The 21668-nt window shown below is 39.4% G+C and overlaps 1 protein-coding gene across 3 annotated transcripts in view; it reads right to left on the bottom strand.

Moving 5' to 3' along the window:
- Nucleotides 1-5653: 5653 nt before the first annotated feature.
- Nucleotides 5654-21668, bottom strand: part of ELP4 (elongator acetyltransferase complex subunit 4) — a 142648-nt gene continuing 126633 nt past the window's right edge. For all 3 annotated transcript variants that reach the window (XM_051776815.1, XM_051776816.1, XM_051776818.1), the window contains one exon: nucleotides 5654-8037. In XM_051776815.1, coding sequence (XP_051632775.1) covers nucleotides 7906-8037 — 132 coding nt within the window. In that variant the 3' untranslated portion in view covers nucleotides 5654-7905. The remainder of the gene's footprint in view (nucleotides 8038-21668) is intronic.

Raw genomic sequence — 21668 nt, 5'->3', positions numbered from 1 at the left:
ACGAATACCCAATTCAACCCCCCTCCCCAGTCAGAAATAGGCATGTGAATTATGGGTGTGAGAGCAGAGTCTGTGATGGCTGTTTGGTCTTGTTCAGACAGCGAGTATTTACGTGTCTTGCTGTGGAGAAAAGGCAGCCATGGGAGTGTTTCTGTGGCTGAAGAGGGCAGGAACCCCGAAAACCTTGCACTGCCCAGAGTGGTAGAGACAGAAGAAATGTTCCTCCTCTTTGGGTGGAAAACAAAGCATGGAATATAGTTCCATTTGGATTAACGCTGGAGAACGATGCCAGGGAAGTCTCTCACGTTATTGTTCAGTATTTCTTTGAGAAAACAGCAGAGGATGGAGCAACCTGCATGAGCTGCATAGTAGTAAAGATAGCACAGTTTGGACAGGAGCCAGTTTGGCAAGTTCCTTGCTTTAGAACATGCTTTAAATTAATTCCTCCCCTAATATTCTCTTAGTTGTAAAGAAAGTAAACCTCAGCAGACAGTTAGGATAGCTTACCTAGGACAGTTCACTATCCTAAGATAGTTTTCAAAAGCAATCATGTGGAAGATGAAGGTGTTTTCATAGGGTCTGCAGAAATGAAACCTCAAAGAAATGATCAGTCTGTTAATATGTACAGCTGATGTGTTGTAGATTTTCATGAATCCTCCAGCTGCCACAACCCCTGTTGTTTCTTTGGAAGGTGGCCCTTTGGAGAAAAGTCTCCAGGAAACCTGCTTTCCTCTAAATTTCACCCTGAACCTCTGATGACTGTATTTCAGGGCCTTCTGTGCTATTCCCTTTCCCCTTCTTGGTACTACCCCTAGTGAAAGGATCGTGATTTTGAAGGTGGTGAAGGTGAAAACGTGTCTGTGATGCTGGTGGGCTGTGTGCTGCTGCTGCTCTGCCCCCACAAAACACCATGATACTGCTTTTGCTGGGCTGGTAGAGGTCTGTGGTTTTCTCAGGTGCTGGAGCCTCACCTCCAAAGTCGAATTGCAGGTGGGTCAGATGGCGAGCAGAGGTTTTGTGAGTGACCCAGGAGGATTCTTGTTACCTTCAGGTCCCTGACAGGAGCTGTAAGTTGCATGAAATCCTCCAGTAGAGGTTGCAATTGCCTCCAGGCACCTGACAGACCTCACGTACACTCTGGCAGCTAAAATTGGGGAGGGTTGCAAATTGCAGTTCTTCCTCTCCTGGGACATACGAGCTTTTCCAGCTGCACCAGAGAAGTTTGCAGATTCACAGATAACCTCCTTCAGGTCAGGCCTATGCCAATGGATTTTGAGAAGTTTATGAACAGTTATTCCATAGAAATTACATACAGGGGAACAGAAGGACTCTGAGTTACATGGAACTGCATAGAGTAGATAAACACCTTCAGGTTGTTACAATAAATATGTTATCATAGGCAAAGAAAAGTTATATTTCTCTTTGTAACTTTCTTTACCCTTTATGTTTTTACCCTTTAGATTGACTCATCAAAGTTGAACTCATACTTGGTCTGTATTCTGCAGCCTTGTGTTTCAAATACTGCAGGGGAGGGTTTATTTATTTTTAAAACTCCCCCTGTCAGACTGGATTAAGTAAAAACCCCATCATTTAAATTTTATAGTTTTTTTGCTTTTAAAGAAGCAAGTTGTCCACTCTGATTTCTCTGAATTTAAGTCAACACTGTTACTTTGCAAAATACATATTTGAACCCTTAGATTCCTATTTAAACTAAGTTTTTGCTGGGTCTGATGATTTCCTGAGTTATGATTCAATTGCTCTGTGTGAACTGTTGTTGATTTACACCTGTTTGGGAAAGGATATATTTAAAACTTCATAGAGTCTTCTACAGTCAAGGGCTGCAAAACAAGCCCCTCATTCAGCTGTCTTGCTTCTTTTACTGTGCCTGCCTGCTCTACTCTCCTGCTTGTACACAGGTAACTGTGGCTGCCTCCATACTGCTTGTGCTTCCATCCTCTTTCCCTGTGCTTTGCTGTGACAAGTTCTATTTGTTTGTCTGAAGCTGGTGCAATGATAATGTTTGAAGCTCCTTGTCTGTGAACCACTGCTAGTTTGGATGAATCCCCTTTTTTTGAGGTGGCTCCTGGGAAGACTCCCACACAGTATCCCACACAGATGGACTTGCTACTCCACTGTCTCCACGAGTGTGCTGTCAAATTCCTTCCCACTCAAGTAATTTTCCAAAATTGCTGAGCTATCCTGGACATAGGCTAGGAAGCACCATAAATGGGAATTTCACCATGCTGGGGAATTCTTCCAATTCTTCCATTTTTCTTTGTCTGTCACTCCCTATCTGGTCTTGATTGAGTTCAGTTTTATTCATTAGTGCTGTGTCCAGTTCTGGGCTCCTCAGTACAATGAGAGATATGGAAGTCCTGGAGTGGGTCCAGTGGAGGGCAATGAAGATTAAGGGACTGGAGCATCTCTCCTATGAGAATGGACTGAAGGAGTTGGGCCTGTTCAACCTCGAGAAGAGATGACTGAGGAGGGACCTCATCAATGTCTGTCAGCATCTGAAGGGAGGGTGTCAGAGGATGGACCAGGCTCTGCTCAGTGGTGCCAAGCAACAGGAAAAGAGGCAACAAGCAGAAACTGATGCACAGGAAGTTCCACCTGGACATGAGGAAGAACATCTTTCCTGTGCAGCTGGCCATGCACTGGAACAGGTTGCCCAGAGAGGTTGTGGAGTCTCCCTCGCTGGAGATATGACAGAACCATTTGGATGCAATCCTGTGCCATGTGCTCTGGGGTGACCCTGCTTGAGCAGGGGGGCTGGACCACTGGACCCACTGTGGTCCCTTCCAACCCGACCCATCCTGTGATTCTGGCATTAGTTTACCTTTTCCAAGCACAGGGCCATGCTGGTGGCAGCAGTTTCATTATACACGATGGATAGCAGAGGTACATTTGTTGTCCAACCAGTGCATCTGCTGGATCCATAGAGATGCTGAATGAGCCCAGAGAGGGACACACTAAAACTTGCCTGGTCAGGAATCAAGTGCTGCAGCTGCAGCTTCCAGCTATGGCTGCTAGCTGGAAACAGTGGAGCTAGAAATGGCATCAAGTCCTGCAAGAACAATCCTCATCCTACTGATTTAAAACAGGCCAGGAAGGCAAATTTGTTTTGGAGTCCCAGGCCAAGAATGAAGCCCTGCCCAAACAGCCCTTGTCTATGAGCAGTAGCTCTGAGATACTTTGCTAACATAAATAAACCCATACTAAGAACTGCAGAAAAGTTTCACTCAAGCAACATATCTTAAACGAGTTGACAGCTCTTTCTCCACACAATATGCTTTCTTAAAATGCTGGCACTGAGAACTGCTTGATTTCATATCTAAACCCAACCCATTCATTCTTTCTGTTCTTCTGTAAGTCCAGCTTGATGAAATTTCAGCAAGAGCTTTCTCTAGTGCATTTGCTCCAACCTGACTCCAACTGAAGCATCTGAAAGTGTACCAAAATTCACCTGTTTCAAGATTTTTAAGAGAATACTTCAGATGGTGTTAAGTGCTGAGAACATTCTGAGGGCATCAACATTCAAACTCTGCCAGTATAAAAACTTTTTTTAAAAAAATTCTTGCCCTATTTTGGATTTCACATATATCTTCAATGTCAGAACACATTAAAATACAATTTTTATTTATTTATTTATTAAATATTAAATATTTATTTATTTATTAAATGCAGCTACAAATTCTCTAGATTTGCTAAATTGTAAAAAAAAAAAAAAAAATCCTCTGGCCCTTACCCTACCAAGTGGCTTCTGATCTAAACCATCACTGATTTCTCTGGAAGACTTTTTAGACTAAGCTGTACAGGCCCAGAAAATCTGTATGCAATAAAATGTTGAAAACTCAATGCTCCCATTGAACTGGGGGTCTGCAAATTAGTTTGATGTCCCTAATATCTTTCAAAATTGTTTAAAGGCAGAATTTGAATTAGCAGCCAAGTTTTCATCAGATGCTCTGGGATGCTTGATGCTCAACACTCCTGGAAAATCTGCCTACTCAGAAATACAGATTTCCCCCCCCATTTTTGAGGAAAACAAAGAAGAGCCCAACATTTGCTTATATCAGACTAGAAGCTGAAAAAATAAGTGGAGAAATTTTTATTTTCTTTTTCTTTCCCTCCATCTGAGCTGCCTTTTTTTGGGTAAGATGAAGATTCACTTTCATTCTTTTTTTCTACAGAGGTACATTTATTATTAAATAACCACCATCATGTGCTCAGTGTGATTAAAAAAAGAAATGTAGGCCTTGCACTCAGGTAGCTCACAAGAGAAAATAAAACCCCCAGGAGATGTCATGGGGTATAGTACTTGCTTCCAGAACCTCTTAAAGGCATAAAAGCATCTTCTTTCCTATTTCTGCTGTGTTCTGTAGTTAAGATGTTTCTCCAGCACAGGCAAAAGAAGAACACTTTGCTAAATTTCTAATATATGATCCTGGAGAAATACTGGTTTAATATGTGTGTCTGTGTGGGTTTGAGTTTAGTATGTGTAATACACCTTGTGGTTTTTAGAAAAACTTGGATAATTGCTCACTTTCCAATGTTGGCATAGTAAAGGATTTTTGTAAGTTAGACTTTTGCATTTTTCCAAAAGCTGTGCTTGGAACAACATCACTATTTAATATTAAATTTAAAGATCAAACCAGTTGCATACTACCATAGGTTTCAAATCTGAAGTAGCTGAATGTCCATTTCCAGATGCCTGTAGCTACTGTTACAGAAAATTGAATTCAACTGCACCCTTGAAATTGCTTTTGAAATGTCTTTACAAACAGAGAAAAAGATTTACCGATGATAAACATTCTTCTCATGTTCCAAATACTTACATTTTGGAAATCTCAGCACAACAGAAATTATATAAAGAATTCTTATCTGACATATTAAAGGCAAAATGTTTTAAATTTCATTACTGCTTTCCTGACTGTGTGTCACAATTCTGCAAAGATCAGGCTCTTGGGCTGAATTGGGAACGTCTTCACTGGGATGAATCTATTGTTTCCCTGCTGAGTTTGGTGGTTTCAGTTCGTAGCCTGCTAAAAAAGTGGGAAGTTCTGCTCAAAAAATTGCAATAAACAAGAAACCCTCATACCACAATCTCTGGAAAGGAGCCCCCTGAGCAAAGTGAGGAAGGCACAGACTTTCCACCCACGCCAGCAAGGATGTGCCAAAAGAAGCTGGTAGCACATTGCAACAGCCTGGGGAAAGAGCCTGTGCCCATCCCTCGATTACCTGGGCTGCACCCCTTAGTCAAATATTTGTCTTCAGATCAAGAGAAGAAAGAACTGAAGGGTGTTTTGTGCACAGGAGCCCGACGGTCACAGAGCAGCTCTGGGGAAAAGGCCCAGGAAATCACCACCCCAGAGCTGCTGCAGCTTCTGGGGCAACAATTGGAACCTGCACTTTATCTACACTGCACCTACATCCTCTCAGGTAGCACCTTCATAGCACTGTTTCACCCATCAGTTCACTGGAGCAGCCAAGTCACTGTCACGTGCTGCTGCAACTGATATTTTGGAAGGAAAGAAGAGGATTTTGCTCCACGTCTTTGCCTTGGGTGAACAACCCTGTACATCTCTATTCTCTAACACTTATTTTACAAAGCATGTTTAGTGACTCAGAAGAAAACCCACCACGCTAATGCAGATTTGCAGGAGGAGTTCCTTTTATTGCTCAAAATATTTGTCAGCTTTAATATCAACCTGCTGAAGTTTTGGAAACTGAAGTCTTATAGATGCATGAGACACACATATAGACATGTACATACATGGGATACATGTGCTGCCTGCTAACAATTTTCAGTTAATACATTAACTAGGCATGGACTGTGACTTTTATGGTATTTTCTCCCCTGTGTGTTAAGTGAACGACCTATTTAAGTATGTTGTCAGCAATTTATATGTCTTGTGACTTTATATTTCACAAAGAAATACTATGTTTCGTGTTATTTACATTAAAAAGATGTACTATGTAAAACTTCACCTTTGTTAAAAATCACTTTATCCTAAGTGTTTAAATTATTTCATGCTTTCAAAAGGCACAATTAAGTATCTAATGAGAACTTCCATTCAGTGCTACATATAACACAAAAAGAGAAAAACTGTTTGAGACATCGATGATAATATTTTAAATATGTTTGCATAGGAAAGTAGATGTCTTTTTTCTTCATTAAACTGACAGTTCAGGTCTGAAACTTTATTTTGAAAAGATTTAAAAAGGATTTGTGTCTTTAGAAATAAAAAATATAACAGGCATATCTAAAAAATATAGAAGAGAAAACCTGATTGTTACTACTAATGAAATAGTTGATGACAAAATAGTAGTCTTTTTGATTTTGATCACAAAAAATAAACTGGTAGTGACAGGATATGATGGATAGATTTGACATCCTGGCAAATCACTGTCATTGATTCAATTATTCTAATTCAGAATAAAAGCTGTATACAGTATGTGTTTATGCTACAGTGGAGTTTTTTAAGTGATTGACATTCATCATATTAGTTAGACAGTTTTAAAAGCTATGTCTTTGTTTTACACAGCGTTGTCGAGAAAAAAAATAAAGTAGAACCTGGATTGCAGGGGAAAAAAAAAAAAGCAAACCACTTCCCCAACTCTTGGTTCCAAACCCATCAAAATATGTTACCATTATTGCATCCTATTAACACGTTCTTTGAAGACTCAATTTCACTCCAGCCATGTAATACACTATTATAAAGACTAAATTTTGAAACTGTAATGCAATCTTACAGCTGGGTGGCTTGGAAGTTCTGCAGAGAAGAAGATATTACCTTTCAAAATGGAAGTCAGCCCCAGAAGAAAGAATGCAAACCACTTTAATTCACAGGTCAGCTTTGCTGTCCTGTTCCTTTGTGTGATGGGAGACACACAGAGATACATACAGAATAGTTAGAAGTTCACAAATTGTATATCTGAGGGTAGAGAAGCCTGAATTACTTGTACATTCTGCCCTGCTTCAGACCAGCATGCTGTGATATCCTTCCCCGAGCTCAAATGCACTCTTCTGGTTTCCTAGCATTAATGTAGCTGTCGGGTTGAATTTCAATCTTGAATTATGTCTGTTGACATAATTTCATAGTGCTGACTTCAATTGTTTAGGATTACTGTTTTGAACTACATAAGGAAATCAGTTCTTTCCTCTCTGGTTAGTAAATTCCATTCAAGTGCCTTTTAATGCATGTAGTAAACCATCAGGAAAAGTAATTATCTGTAATATAATCTGATTTAAAAAACAACCATTCTTAATTACTGGCATATAAGAATAAAAACTATTTCATGTATTTTAAATTTATTATTACATATTTAATAAACTAATGTAAAGATTTCCTGAAATTTGAGAATGGTATTTCAGATTACAAAAATGAATGTTTTTAAAACTGTCTGGTTTGCTTTTCGAATAACACGTGACAATGAACTGCTTAGTTTCATTCCTTTATTGCAATAAACCATCCAACTCATTATTCATACAAAATATTAAATGTAACTATATAAAAAAAATCTATTGGGAAAAACATCCCTTCATTTTTTTAGTGTAAAAAAATACAGAAATGAAAATGGGAACAGTAATTTTCATATTTGAAGGAAAGGAACAAAATACTGTATGTTTCCAGTGGAGCAGAACAATGGCAGGACCCAACATAACAGCAGCTTCACCGAAAAGCAAAACCCAAACAAGACCAAAATCAGTACAAAGAAACCAGCATAGACAAAAAAAAAAAAAAAAAGAAAATAAAAGAAAAAAAAAGAAGGCATCGTATGCCAACATGTATTTTTAAAGACTGTGTGCTGGGTCAAATCATTAAGAAAAATATTTATATAAGTCATTAACACTCATAATGAGAGTGTCATATAAATCTGAGTGGAACTGCTAAGGAGGAATCACTAGAAGTCCAGGTGCCTCTTGCCGATGGCCATGGCAGCACATCCTGAGCTCAGCAGTTTGGCGGATCCTGCCAGCTCCTGTTTGCTCGCGCGGCTCACTGTGTCTGACAAGTCTGGAGGCAAATGCAGCCGCTGTGGCAGGAGATTTTCAGGAGGGAGAGGGAGAGAGAGAGAGAGAGGAAAAAAACAGGGAGAGAAAAAAAAAATAATAAATAAATGCAGTAGGATTCATTTTTCATGGCTTATCTCAAAATGCAGTCTTTTTCCTGACTGATCGGTGTTTACTCACACAAATAAAGACACTTCCCAGACATTCTTTTAGGCTGACCTGGAAACAGTTTTGTATGTTTTCAATACGTTGGATTCTGGTGCACTGGAATAGATTTTTTTTCTGTATGAAAATTTTCTAAACAAAACAAAAATTTGCTCAAGATATTTAATCATATCTATGGGCATTTTTCCTTTAAAAACAAGTGTTTTGCCTGTTTGTCAACCTCTACATCAAATAATTTGATTTCCACAGCTACAATATAAGCGTAGTTTTATTTCAAACATGCACACTTTGTGGCAGAGCCTGAAAATAAATTATGTGATGGTTAAAAGATGGAGAGGGCTCACCCTGGCTGCAGCATTATTCTGCTGGATGCTTCTTCTTCATATTCTACTGCTAGTTGCTAATAAAAACAAGCAGTGATAGAGTTGCATATGTACAGGGCAATCATACATGTTAATCAAAGCCTGCCCTCCCTAGTGGGTTGTAGGAACATTACATCCAGTTTACAGATGGGGAAACAGAGACATGGTTGTCCACAAGCACATGGTCCTTGCATAATAAACCTTATTTTTCAACTATGACAAAAATATTTATACCCTCTCTCCGAGGATCTTTTACACTGGAGATATGTAAAAGACATGAAATTACCATTTAGCTTTCGTAAAGTAAGGTGAAAATGAATGTAAAGCTGAGGTTTTACTTAGTTAATTATTGTCTCACTTTTGGACACAGCGAGGCACTGAAAGCCAGTCAGATGAGACAGCTGAGCATCTTCTGCACAGTGCAATAATTTATGAAACTGGTATCATGGAAGGAGCATATTTCTTGAAAGATTTAGTAGGCAAAGGCTAAACTGTGGGGTTCTTTTAAAATGCACAGGCTTCTGAAGGGAACAGGAAAACAGCAATGGCTGTGTGGACTATCCTTATTCTCAGCTTTTGCCACAGTTTTGGTTTTATCACAACACGTAAACACAGCTGCCTTTCATTCAATACCTTTGAAACTTTTGGATGATAAGAATTCAATTAAAAAGCATAAGAAATCTTTGTATTTACAATGAGCTGAGCTGCTCAATTCATTGTTGGCTTTGAGCCTGTGCAATTAGGCATAACTTGAGAGATGTTCTCAAGTGCTTCCTACCACTCCTGGTTGTGGGCAGCACTGGGAAAAGAATGTGTGCTGGGTTGTTCTCTTCTCCAAGGGAAGGAAATGCATAAAGTAACGTGTGAGAAGCAGGAAAGCCTGTGTCCAGGGTGAGATGACATATCTCAGTGCTGAAACAGGAGAAATGTGTGTATTTAGTTACAGCATTTTGCCTATGAAGCACAATTTGCATACCAAAGCCCACTCCCCAGATACACCACAGAGTGAGTGTGACATTTCAGGGAGTTAAATCAGAGCTGTGGTACAGTATCCTTCACTCAGAGTCCTCTCCCTATTCCGAGGAAGGTTAAGCACGGCTGTGGATGTGAACTGTAGTCCAGGATGCCTCATCTCTGCATCAGCACAACACAAACCAGGGCACGAGCCTGTCTCGTTTGGCCGCTGAGAAAAACGATTCCTGGGAGGAGCCAAAGTACGGCTTGGATTGTATGAGGGGGGCTGGAACCACTGAAAACGAAGGAGGAGGAGAAGCTGGGAAGTACAGGGGAGCAGTTGGCAGATCTTTCAATCACATTTTCTTTCAAAAAAAAGTGTACAGTGCTCTGCTAGCAGGGTACAGGGTATGTGGGAGGCGGAGAGACAAGTGAACTAATCCAGCCTTCTCCCACTCACTGCAAGCATCTCTCTGCCCTCACCAGGAGGCAGCTTCCTCTAGGGAACATGTAGTAATGCTGTCCTCCTCCTGCAACTACTGACCCTTTTGCCAAGTCTGCCAAATGGATTCAGAGCAAGGTGATGAAGAGCAAACAGAACCGAGACTCAGCAAACTCATCTTACACAGGGACTGACCAACATCACAGACAGGGAACAACTGTAAACCCTGCCACGTTGGCCTGGACTTAAAAGTGTGGTCAAAAGAAAAGAAATTTTTTATATTTACACAGTCATTTGGTTCATTTGCTAACACATATTATAAACAGAAAATAGATGGAAGAATATTTATAAATTTCCAAAGACTTACAGGTAGAAAAAGTAAAAAATTCAAGACCCTCAGATTGGATCTTGGAACTGAATTAGGCTTTTAGAGGTATATTTGCTATGATACAGTATTTCATTATACAGGCATATACTCTTCTTCCCCCATCTTATTCACTGAAGAGGATGCACACTGCTCATTTAGTGACTGGCTATTCAGTATTTTATTTTCTTGTCACTGTTTACTCTGAACTTTCCTGACATATTTATTGTACACTATTCAAACCTTGTTCTGAAGACAGAATGGCTTTTCAATAGCACATGTCAGTATATAGCACTTGAATGCTTCACAAATACCAACCGTATTATTTTCCTAATATTCTTGTGAGAGAAGGCAGAAAAGTTACCTCCATTTTAGAGATGGAATTGAGGCACATAAAACACATGGCCAAAGGTACCTGCTAATTTCAGAAACACAATCTGAGGCATTTAGGACTTGCTTTTCCACAGTGTTTAGCATTTTACAGCATTTCACATGATAAAATGCTAATTTCATTTGCAGCTTTGAGTGCTTAGTACTTCTTCAAGAACTCCAAATCAGGCAATCAGAAAGTGGGAGACACAAAATAAGAGTACAGAAATAAAAATGGCAGGTTGAAGCAACGTGATCACACAGAAGCTCAGTGGTATTGGTAGAGACACATCACACCTTCCATGATATCCTTCAATTGTCTTAATTACAAGCCCATCCCTCCTGCAATCCTTGCCCTCTCTACAATCCCAATTTTCAAGCATTATAACAAATTGCTGGTTCTCCAGGAAGCATATTGCACTGCACATACCACATTCATCCTCACATCAGACACATTCTGAACAATAAACAACTCAAGAGTCCTTTGAAAACAACTGAATATTATCCTGCCATTAAGATCTGAATCATTGGACACACACACGCTACTTCTGAATAAAGCCTGAATAGGTTTTTCAAAATATCATTCCTTACATTTTCTGTGTGCAGATTAAAAACAAATACAGGGCTGAAAATATTAATACTAATAAATATTTTAGCACCATTAAAAAATATTCTAAATTTTAAACCACAAACAAACTGGAAATTCTTTGCATGGCATTATACAGACATCCACAGGTTAAAAACCAGGTCTTTATTTTAGGCACCAATGGGGACATTGTCATCCCTTGAACTAAGGCAGTGATAGCATGAATAGGCTGTGATCCTTTCTGAACACCAGCATCACAGAATGATCAGACATTTTCACAGATATTTGCTGACCACAGAGAAACAATCACATTTAAAGTCCCAGTTAAGGGCAAAATGTTTTCCGGGGGACAGATTTCTCTGCTGTTTCTGAGTTTGTGACCTCCATCCCTTTCGACCCCTCTTTCTCTTATCAGTCTGATAAGAATCAGGCTGATTTTGCTCACTTCAGCAATCCCAATCCTTCTTGTCCAGGCCTCCCATCCCACAGCTGGTTTTCATGACAAAAGTGTCTCTTCTCTGGTTCTCTGCACCCCTCGGCCTCCTGCCCTAGCAGAGACTTTCTGATTCCAAGCTCTTCATCCTTGCTCCTGCCAGTCTTGGGTTTCTCCTGCCCATATTCCATCCCCTGCTTCTGTTCCTCATGTCCAGGTCCAAATTCAGCACCAGACCACTCTTCCTTGCCTCAACCCTCAGCTCCTTGGCTTCCTCATCCCCTGTTTTGTTCTCGTCCTCCTCTTCCCACCTGTTCTTGATCTGTCCTTTCTCCTGCTGGCCCTGTTGTCCATTCCCATTTCCTGCCCCTTTCCTCTGCTCAGACTGTGGGCACAGGCAGTGTCTCACCTCCTGGTCTGAAAAGCAGGAACATGCCTGGAAAAGGGTCAAGCTGAAAAGGCAGCACTGAGTGTGCCTGGGCCAAATGGGTGGGTTTTTGCAGGGCAGCAAAAACCCAACCCTGGTGTAAATGCTACACATAAAATTGTACATTTTCATTTGTTCTTTTAAATAGTTTAAGATTTGCACTAAAATATTCCAGTGTGTGGATAAACACAAAACTTCCTGTAGCTGAGAGCAAGCTGGCAGGGCAACAGTGTTTTAAGGGAAAGTGGTCATAACGTGGCAAAAGTGAACATGCAAGTTAAAATAGCATCCTATAATTACCCTCCCTGTGATAACTTCTTAAAGAATGTATCAAAGGAAGGTAAAGTTTGTCAGTGTAAAAACTAGGCAATGCTGGAGTAAACTTCCTTTGTGCACAGTTAATTGTGAATCTGCATTATTACAGTGTGTTTAATTACATGATCACACACTATTTTCACCCACTGAGGCTGCCAGAGAGGTTTAAACCCAGGATCTTCAGAATCAGACTCCAAGTTTCATTCACTCAGAATGAAGAAATAACTGGCTATGGAAAAAGGCTATTATGGAGCAAGGCACAGCCAGGGAAGGGGCATGATGGGAGTGCTGGTTCTCTGTTTCGGGCAGTCCGGAAAGGCTTTGCAGGATAGGAACAATTACACTGAACCCAGCTAAGCACACAGCTTTAGGGCATGCATTACCAAAGGAAAACAGTTTAGACAAAACTTATTACATACTTTGCCTCTGCTCCTCCCTCTGCCTGAAGAAAACTTCTAATTACTTCATTTGTTCTCAAGGAGGGGGGGGGAAAAGAAGGTAGAAGTGGAAGGTAAGAGTATGTAAAAGGACAGCTCAGAAGGGACACGGAGCAATCAGGGAGTCCAGGCCCAGCACAGAGGACCAAACACAGCACTGATGCTTTTCTGACCCCAGTTCTGCCATGTAAGACTGGGATGTAAAGATCCAGACCACAGCTGTTCTAGAAACTGCCAGCGGGCTGCTATGTTTGGTGGTGGTGGGGCAATTTGTTTTTTTAAATCCTAGTATACAAAAATACCAGCAACTGCTTTTGCCAGTGTATCTTACTGCATCAGGGGGATTGATTCAGAGGTTTATTATAAAAAAGCCAGATTTTCTAATGTCAAGCCTTTTTTCCTCTTCAGTGTTAAGAGGACTGGCCAGCAGTTTTCCTAAAAACCTCTCCTGATGTCGACTATATTTTAGTTACAAAACATCTAGAAACAGTATGCAGGCTTTAACTGACTATGAGAGGAACTGAAAATAAAGTAAAAATCATATGACTGAACTTAAGTAACCAGTGACAGGTTAAGCAAAGAGTTAGCTACAAGAGAGAATGTTAAAGAACTGACTACTGTACAACTATACACACCAGCTACACATATTCTTCTGAGGAATCTACTGGCACTGCACTGTGGAGGCACCTAGTGAAATCCAATATTACACTTAGTATAAAACCCAATCAATTCCAAAATTACTGTGTGTCTGTACAGATTGTTTTTACATAGGCTAAAACACACAGAAATAATTGGGGTGGAAGACACTCAAGATACAGCACAATTTCATAAAATTAATTGAGGGCTACTAAAATCACATATTCTGTAAATTGCTTTAAGCAATAAAGAATATAAAATTCTTTAGCAACAGTATGATAAGCAGATATACATATATTTGCAAAGATCTAAACCACAAGTAATTCTGCATATTACTCCAAAATCATTATTATATTTTCATAGCTATTATAAGTGTAATACTGTAGCAAACAAATACATAATAACGTGAGAGATGTAAAATCACTGAATCTCATTAAAAATGAGGTGGTAGTTTGTTCTTAATTTGATTCATATTAAAGTAATTTCAGTGAAGTCAACCTTGTGAGTGTTAACAGTTACATGAAGCTTTAGCAACTGAGCCCAAACTTCCCAAAATTAGACTTAATAAAAAAAACCCCAAATCTTTACAATTCATTTATTTGGATCTTTGACCAAAAAAAAGAGAGCTTATTAGTCTACTGTGGCTGCAGCCCTGCCTTGGGGCAGGGAGATGGGTTAATGACCTCTCTAGATCCCTTCTACTTCCATTTGCTGCAACTCCATGAAGACTGAAGTCACCAAAGCCGAAGGGATTTGGTTTAGGGGGAAGAGGGGGGTGGGGAGAAGAATTTTAGGAATGCTGGGAAAACGAAAGATGCAGACTCTTAGTTGGGGAGCTTTACATCCTACCTACTTACTTCTCTTTGAAGAGAACCCTTGCCATTCCATAAAGCCCACACAAGACAGAACGGGAACAGTCCGTAGCACAAAGGCCGAGGTCCTGCTACTGTTCCCCCCTCTGTTTGTGATGCCCCCAATGCACCACCTTGCATTATGTTTTCCCTTTCTATTATTACCTCATTTATAATTACCAGTAATCACTTCTATTATCATACCTGGGAAAAGACTTCAGCGTTTTTGTGGGTGTCACGAAAAAGGTGGGTTTTAAAAGGAGATAACCCATTTCAGGAGCACCTCAGTCTTTACTGCTTTCTTAATCAGTAACCAGCTGGTCTTGGCAAAACCAAAATACTACCTTTGGGCTTAATACAAACACAAAGATGTGCAGATATGAAACTAAATTTCTTCTAGAGAGAAACTTGTTTTCAAATGTTTGACATGGAGGTTACTACAAGTTCTGGCTTCTTCTCTTGCCAAGCTCACCAACTGAGAGACACCAGATATTTGTATTGTGATGACATGAATTATCTTTTATATGACATGTAGTCTGTTGGAGTGACATATCAAAGTTACGTTGACACAACTTTGTAACAACTCACACACAAAAATATCGCTATGAAAAGACACAAAAATTTAATTAACGCCACAAAAACTAAAAGCGCTTCCGAGTTAATGTAAGTTCACTTCTTGATGACTAAACAGTAAGCCCTTTGCCACTGAAGACATCATGAGCTACCTCAGCAAGAAATAGAAAAGTCATTCCAACTGGCCTAGAGCTGTGTCAGGCAGAAATCACATGGCAGTCATGAAATTTGGTTCACAAATAATGGGAGTGTCTCACAACCGACGATATTTATCTCGTGGAGAGATTGGTGCCCAACTCTTCTCCCATAACCACATTTTGGTCTTAGACAAACTATTTTTAAACTCATTTCCTATGAATCTCTTATGTTACAATTTTCTCAGTATTTTAACAAATGCAGGAGATAAAACAGTTGGTAACTATTTTTCTGTATAATGGACACGAACTCAGTTTCTTCTTGTTCTGCTACATTCACAGATGCTACATTACCATGTTTATGTCAAAGCAATGGACACATTTTCCAAGCTGGCTATAAATACAAAAGACTCGACTTTTAAAAAGAACATTCTAAAATTTTCTACCTTTGATATAACTGTGACTGACTTATAACAAATCACAACTATATCAATCCATGTTAAAATAAGCACATCTACCATATGCATGTCCTTTTTTTTTTTAAAGGCTGAAGCATAATCCAAGCCATGAAAAGTAACTATTGTCAACATCAGGTGTTGAGAGAAGGCTTCCACTGTGAATAGCTGACAAATATACTTCTATCTATATATCTCTGTCTGTCTGCTAAAGGGTGGATGATAATACTGAAAATATTTGAATATAATTCTAAAATTCTTATTTTTCATCACTTAGAGATTGTAAAATAAAACAAAACCAGGGCAATTCTGTCACCTCATTTACAGGACACTGATGTTTTGTTGGGGGTTTCCAGTAGTACAAAGAGATTATTTAAACAGCATCTTCAAAGACACCTGGCAAAATTAAGAACCATTAATAAACATACTTCCTTTTGTGACAGATTTTGTAAAAAGCTGTTTTACCTTTCGGAAAACTGAATCTTAATATGTGCTTTTTCCATGCAGCTTTCCAGTTTATCTGCTTTACAGAAGGGATATGATAATATCCAGGAGAATTCAACTCAAACTGTGCTGATTTGTTTGGATGTGCCACATGGTGCTGTTTCTGTTTTCTGACCAGAAATCTGTATTCCTGAGCCTGAATTTAAAGCTTAGTTTTATAACACTGGCTGTTACGAAGCAAAAATCTTTCAGAGATATCTGTTTGTACCAATACAATTCAATTCTGTACATGTCTGTGTAAAATGAATCCCTAGGGTATTTTGGATGGTTGAAGAAGTTCCAGTCAGATGTGAGTAGAGATGAGTGGGGTTTTGTATGTGCAGCACCAGTCACTACTTTTCAGTGACAGGAAAGGAAAGTACAGACAATTGTCCAAACAAACTCATTCCAAAGGAAAACTCCAACATGTTAAAGATGATGTGAAGGGACACAAGTGAAAGATAAAAATATCAGGAAGATTTACCTTCTCTGATGCCTGAGAATGCCCAGTGTTGGGCACCACAGAGAGCTCTAAATCACATGTACAAGTAATAGCCCTGCTTTATGTTATAGCTGTAGTCTCTGGACAATGAAGAAGCTCCCTGTGATGGTTATAGGCTGCCCAAGGACTACAGATGTTCAACTGCTTATCTGATCCAAAGTTCAGAGAAATACACGGTAATCTGACAACCAGAACTGGATAAATACTTACACAGCACACTACTGTAACACTGATACAGCTTTTATTATGTTCATGTTGAAAGACTGTCTCTGTCCTGAATATTTTACAGTCTGAATACACAAAATGGGTAAAAAGGAAGAAGTGAGAGACAAAATATCTAGGCAGAAGGAAAAATGTCAGGATACCTAAATACTGTATTACTCCCAAAGCTTTTTTTTTTCCCCTCCTAACTAAAAAAATATTGCTTAGGAAGGTGAGTGAAAGACAACAGACACAGGGGAAGAAATTAGGTGATAAAGGGCTGAAGAAAAAATTGAGTGAAAAAAGGGAAAGATGGAGAGCAGGAAGAGATATATTAATCTAGGTGTGTTATAGTTGAAATTGGAATATATTGTCTAAATCCTAAAGGGAAACATTGATCTAAATTCAAAGAGCAGTTCCTGAGTCTGATGTTATCATCTATGTCCAGAGCAAGAAGAATAACATTCCTCCTGTGGATCTCTTCTTTTTGCTGAGTTTCTCTCCCTGAGCTTATGTAAGAGGAGTGTGGCACCCGTGATGCAAGTCTGAGTAATTTTAGGGCTCTCAGGACAGTCTGGGTGGATGCTGATGTTAATGTCACATTCTCTTCCCTGATGGATTCATTCAACCTAATTGCAGCTGTCTACAAGTCAGCCCTTCAGTCTAACCTATACTATATACTTAGGATGAGATGAACCATCCTTGCAAGTGCTTGTCCATATCTGCTGATTATTCAGGAAACCTGAGTGACTAGCTTAAACTAAATTCTTAACTTGGAGTGTAAAAGGTCAAGGGGAGGAATTCAGTCCTACAACGACGTGAAGCATCTCATTGAGTCAGTGCCTTTGCTATGCCTACTCTTTCTTTGAATGACATTGCAGCATGCCACGGAGTACAGATTTCATATCAAACCACAGATGGCTCACTGGAAACGTTCCAGTGTTGCTGGTGATGCCCAGGATGCTCTACAACAACTTGAGTCTCTCTACTGGGAAGCCTGAGAAGTGTTCAAGGCACTGTGTGTACAAACAAAAGCTATGAAAGTGAGGAGGAGGGAGAAATAGCATTCAGAGCAGAAGCATCTGTTCTAGGATTACAGTGTTATTGTCACCCTCTACAATTTCAGCTAAATTGAAAAAGCTAAACAAATATTTGAGTTTGCATCCAAAACTATCTGTTAAAGTTCACTGCAATTTACCAGGCTTCTGTCTCAGTTCCTGTCATGTTTCAGAACACTCATTAATACCCCCATTTAAAAACCATTACCAGGGGTGTGCAAGTGCACTGAATAACTGATAAAATGTAGTCTGCCTCTTGGTAAAATTGTCCAGATAGATTTCAACACTTCACAGAAAGGTTCTGCTTGAAGACAGGTAACTCAGGCAAGTCTGTTACAAGTTACAAGTGCATTTCAATGACCGGTTTGCCAGCTCTGAAAAGAGAGACAACAGGAATGCAAACAGATTTCTGAATTGAACAGTTCTGCCAGCTATTGCTAAAACACACATTGTCTACAAGCTTCCATGGATTTCCAGTGTTTACTGTCTACAGATCCTCTGAAGTGCTCTCCTAAGAAGAGCAGCTCAGGGACTGTGGCCCAGCCCAGCTGTGGGCTGCCTGGATGCTGCCCCAGCTGTTTTTCTAGATGCTGTACACACTGGCTGTGCTGATTTCCTCCTAAACATCAGTGGCAGAAGCTGTGTGTACAAACAAAACCCCAACACCCCCAAATGCACACATTACTCATGACTGCTAATGGCTGCTGTGCTGACGTACAGAATCTCTCCCAGACGTGCACTATTGCTCTACAAGGCACTGAGACAGTGTGAGCTGTGCTGTTTTACATTTCACTACACGGTGCAAACCACCCCTACAATATGTCCCTGAATGCCTCTGTTTCAAGACAGCAGTGTCACAGGTTTGGCAAGTCACTGGTTATGAAGAAGGAGGGCAAAATGTGAATGTTAGCTGGGAAGCAGGGTGTGTGTGTGTATTGTTGTTTTATACTGGGAGTAGCCTTATGCTCTGTAGTCTATTTACTTTTTTTAGGTCAGCTAGAATCAGAAAATTTCCATTGCTAGGCAGCCCAGCACATCTGTGAAGCATTTCTGGGCGTTCAGACCTGAAGCATGTGCTGCCCCAAGGGAAGATTCATTGCCCTGTGTCACACAGCCCATCGGTCCCTCCCCCAGACAGCACGAGGGCTTCGGCAACAGGAGAGCGCCGAAACTTCCTGCAGAAACACTTTACATGACCAGAACACAACAATTAGCACATTTGTAAAGCTTCAGGGATAGGAACAATTTAATAGCTTTTTAAAGCAGACTAATTTTCTGCAGCTTTTTATCCTTCTTTTTTTTTTTATTATTATTATTTTGCTTTTCATGCACAGGCAAGTTCTTCTTTGCTACAGGTATTTTCTGAGTGTGCCCCGCAGGATTATTATGTGTGGAGAAACACAGATTATTTGATCACTTTAAAACAGTGCTACAGAAATGAAAAAGGGCTACAGAAGTGCAAACTACTGCTAGTAGTCTGTGTTGTAAAAGCAAGTATCATTTAGCTAGATAGGTGCGTGGCTGGTTTACAAAATTCTGCACATTTACAAACCAAGGCTGCTAAACATATGACTGGTTTGTTTATGTTTGCAGCTTTTCACAGGCTAGAAACTTCAGCTCTGCAATGGGAAATGCCACTGTCAGACACTTCATGCTAAGGCAAAAAGCAGGCCAGAAGAGGTGGAAAAAAAAAAAAGGTATTTCTGCTATCATTGTCTTCTCATCCTAAAAACTGATATAGGAAGTATGTTCAGTTCCCTTAACTCCTAGGTAAGGATACAGGCATTATGTAATTCTTATTTTAATATCTCTTCAGCACTACTACCCCATGACTCATGAGGGCTACAGTTTAAAACTCCAGCTAATAATGCCTTTTGTAGTGTTACTACCAAATAATCTCTAGACTTCAGAAATCCCTGAAGTGTAATTTAATATCTGTAATATTGGATTAGCCTGTGTTGGTATGAAAATGCACAGTGGCGTATTTTTATTCAGTGGTGGATATTGCTTATAAAAAAAAATACAAAAATTGCATTGGTGATCAATCCTTTGAGAAACCAATGCTTTAAAGGAACTTTAAGCACAGAATAACAAGTTGCTGGGGAAAGGTTAAAAGACAGGTCATGCTAATTTCTTTTTAAACGACTTTGTTTCAGACAGTAGGTCTCAGTGTAAATGGAAACAAATATATAAAATATGAATGACAGAAACTGGTATCACATTAAACGCAAGACTTTTGTGACTAATTTTGATTAAAATAAACATTACTATTTATCTGAAAGTTAGAGGCAGGGCTGAACATTTGAGATGATTCCTACATCAAAAATGTGTTTTGTACAGAAAATATATGTCAAATTATAGCTATTTGCTTTCAGCTGTTTCTAGCACTTATTTAGTTTTGTACTTTTCATGCGTCAGTATTTTTTTTCATTTCACTTCTTTATTCTGTAGTACAAGTAAGTCTCTTTAGAGCAATAAGATCTTTAAAATCCCTTTAGTGTTTAGAAATGTCAACAATTCAGTAGATTATACTTGATGAATAGGCCAGATAGAAAAAACCTGCCTCAAGTTTTTATCTCAAGAGAAGTAAGGTGCTTTGAAGAGCACTTGATTTGAGATTTAGAAGCCTGCCACTATTCAGCCAGACACTCTTGAGAGCTGTTAAGTCCTGACCCATAGCACGAAAACAGGTTGGAGGGAGGGAAGAAAAACCAGTAAGAAATATATTTTGTACTTCCTGTGTAATTATTTCTTCTAAATACCATTTAAGCATTTCTTCCCCTAAATAAGTAAAAACCTAAGAGACCAGGCAACCTTATCAGACCATCTTATTTAAATATTTTGAATGTAGCTGGAACTTGCCAGGGGGAACAGCCACAGCACTGGAAAAAGATGAGGCTCTAAAGGAAAAAAAAAATATCTAAATGGTTCTTTCCATTTGAATAGACTGCACTGACATACTAAAGCTTCGCATTTTTGACAAGAGACATAGAAAACAAAGAGGTTTTCACTTAAAAATATGCAGTGGAAGAATATGAAATGGTTTGGTTTGCTACAACTACAGACAAATATTTTTTTTCATCCTTCACTATCACTTCCACAGTCTACAACCAACCTCAATACCAGACTAAAATGAATTCATTCGACATCACAAAGCAACCAGTTTAAGATATCTGCCCACCAGTAACAATATCAGATGAAAAGTAAGGCAAGCTGTAAGTCAGCCTGTTTGTAGGGATATCTGTTCTTAACAGATTATTGAGCTTGAGCACACGCTCTCTCACTCGACTGTACTTCAGCTTTATAACTGGTTCCATGAATAAGAACTTAGTTAATAACCTAACAGCAAGTGACCACATTATTTGGGCAAATGTCTCATCAGTATCTCCTGCCCTACTTTCTGCATCTCTGAGTTTCATAGAGATATAAAAGAAAAGGCAAAACTAGGTCATTCCTGGGCTGAACAAAAGAATTTTTGTAGTAGTATAAATTACTGACCTTTCTAATAAGTCTGTCCTTCCCAGCAAACCAGGTCATCCAATCCAACTCAACTAATTAATGGTATCCTCCAATAACTAACAATACTGAAGTACACAATCCAGTGAATTTGGGAGAAATGTTTCTGTGGCTTTTCTAAAGGCATTACACTTAAGAAACACTCTTTTTTCCTAAATCAGAATAAATTTTGGGGGGTGTGTTCAGTTATCAGCATAGTCATTATTATTAACAGCAGCTATTTTGTACTCATTGACAAGCACCACTGTACCTGTGGGGTCCTTTTTACCCGAAAACATTCACCATTAAATCATCACCTGTATGCTCACTGAACGTCACAGATTTCTCAGTCTCCCTAACAGAATGATAAAAGTGATAAGACTTTTTGAAATGAAATACATGATGGACATGG

This window comes from Manacus candei, unplaced genomic scaffold, assembly GCF_025592945.1.
Source record: "Manacus candei isolate 608988 ecotype Guabito, Panama unplaced genomic scaffold, ASM2559294v1 h1tg000009l, whole genome shotgun sequence".
Classification (NCBI taxonomy): domain Eukaryota; kingdom Metazoa; phylum Chordata; class Aves; order Passeriformes; family Pipridae; genus Manacus; species Manacus candei.
Note: the sequence above shows the minus strand (reverse complement) of the source record. Positions and strands in the feature narration are given on the sequence as shown.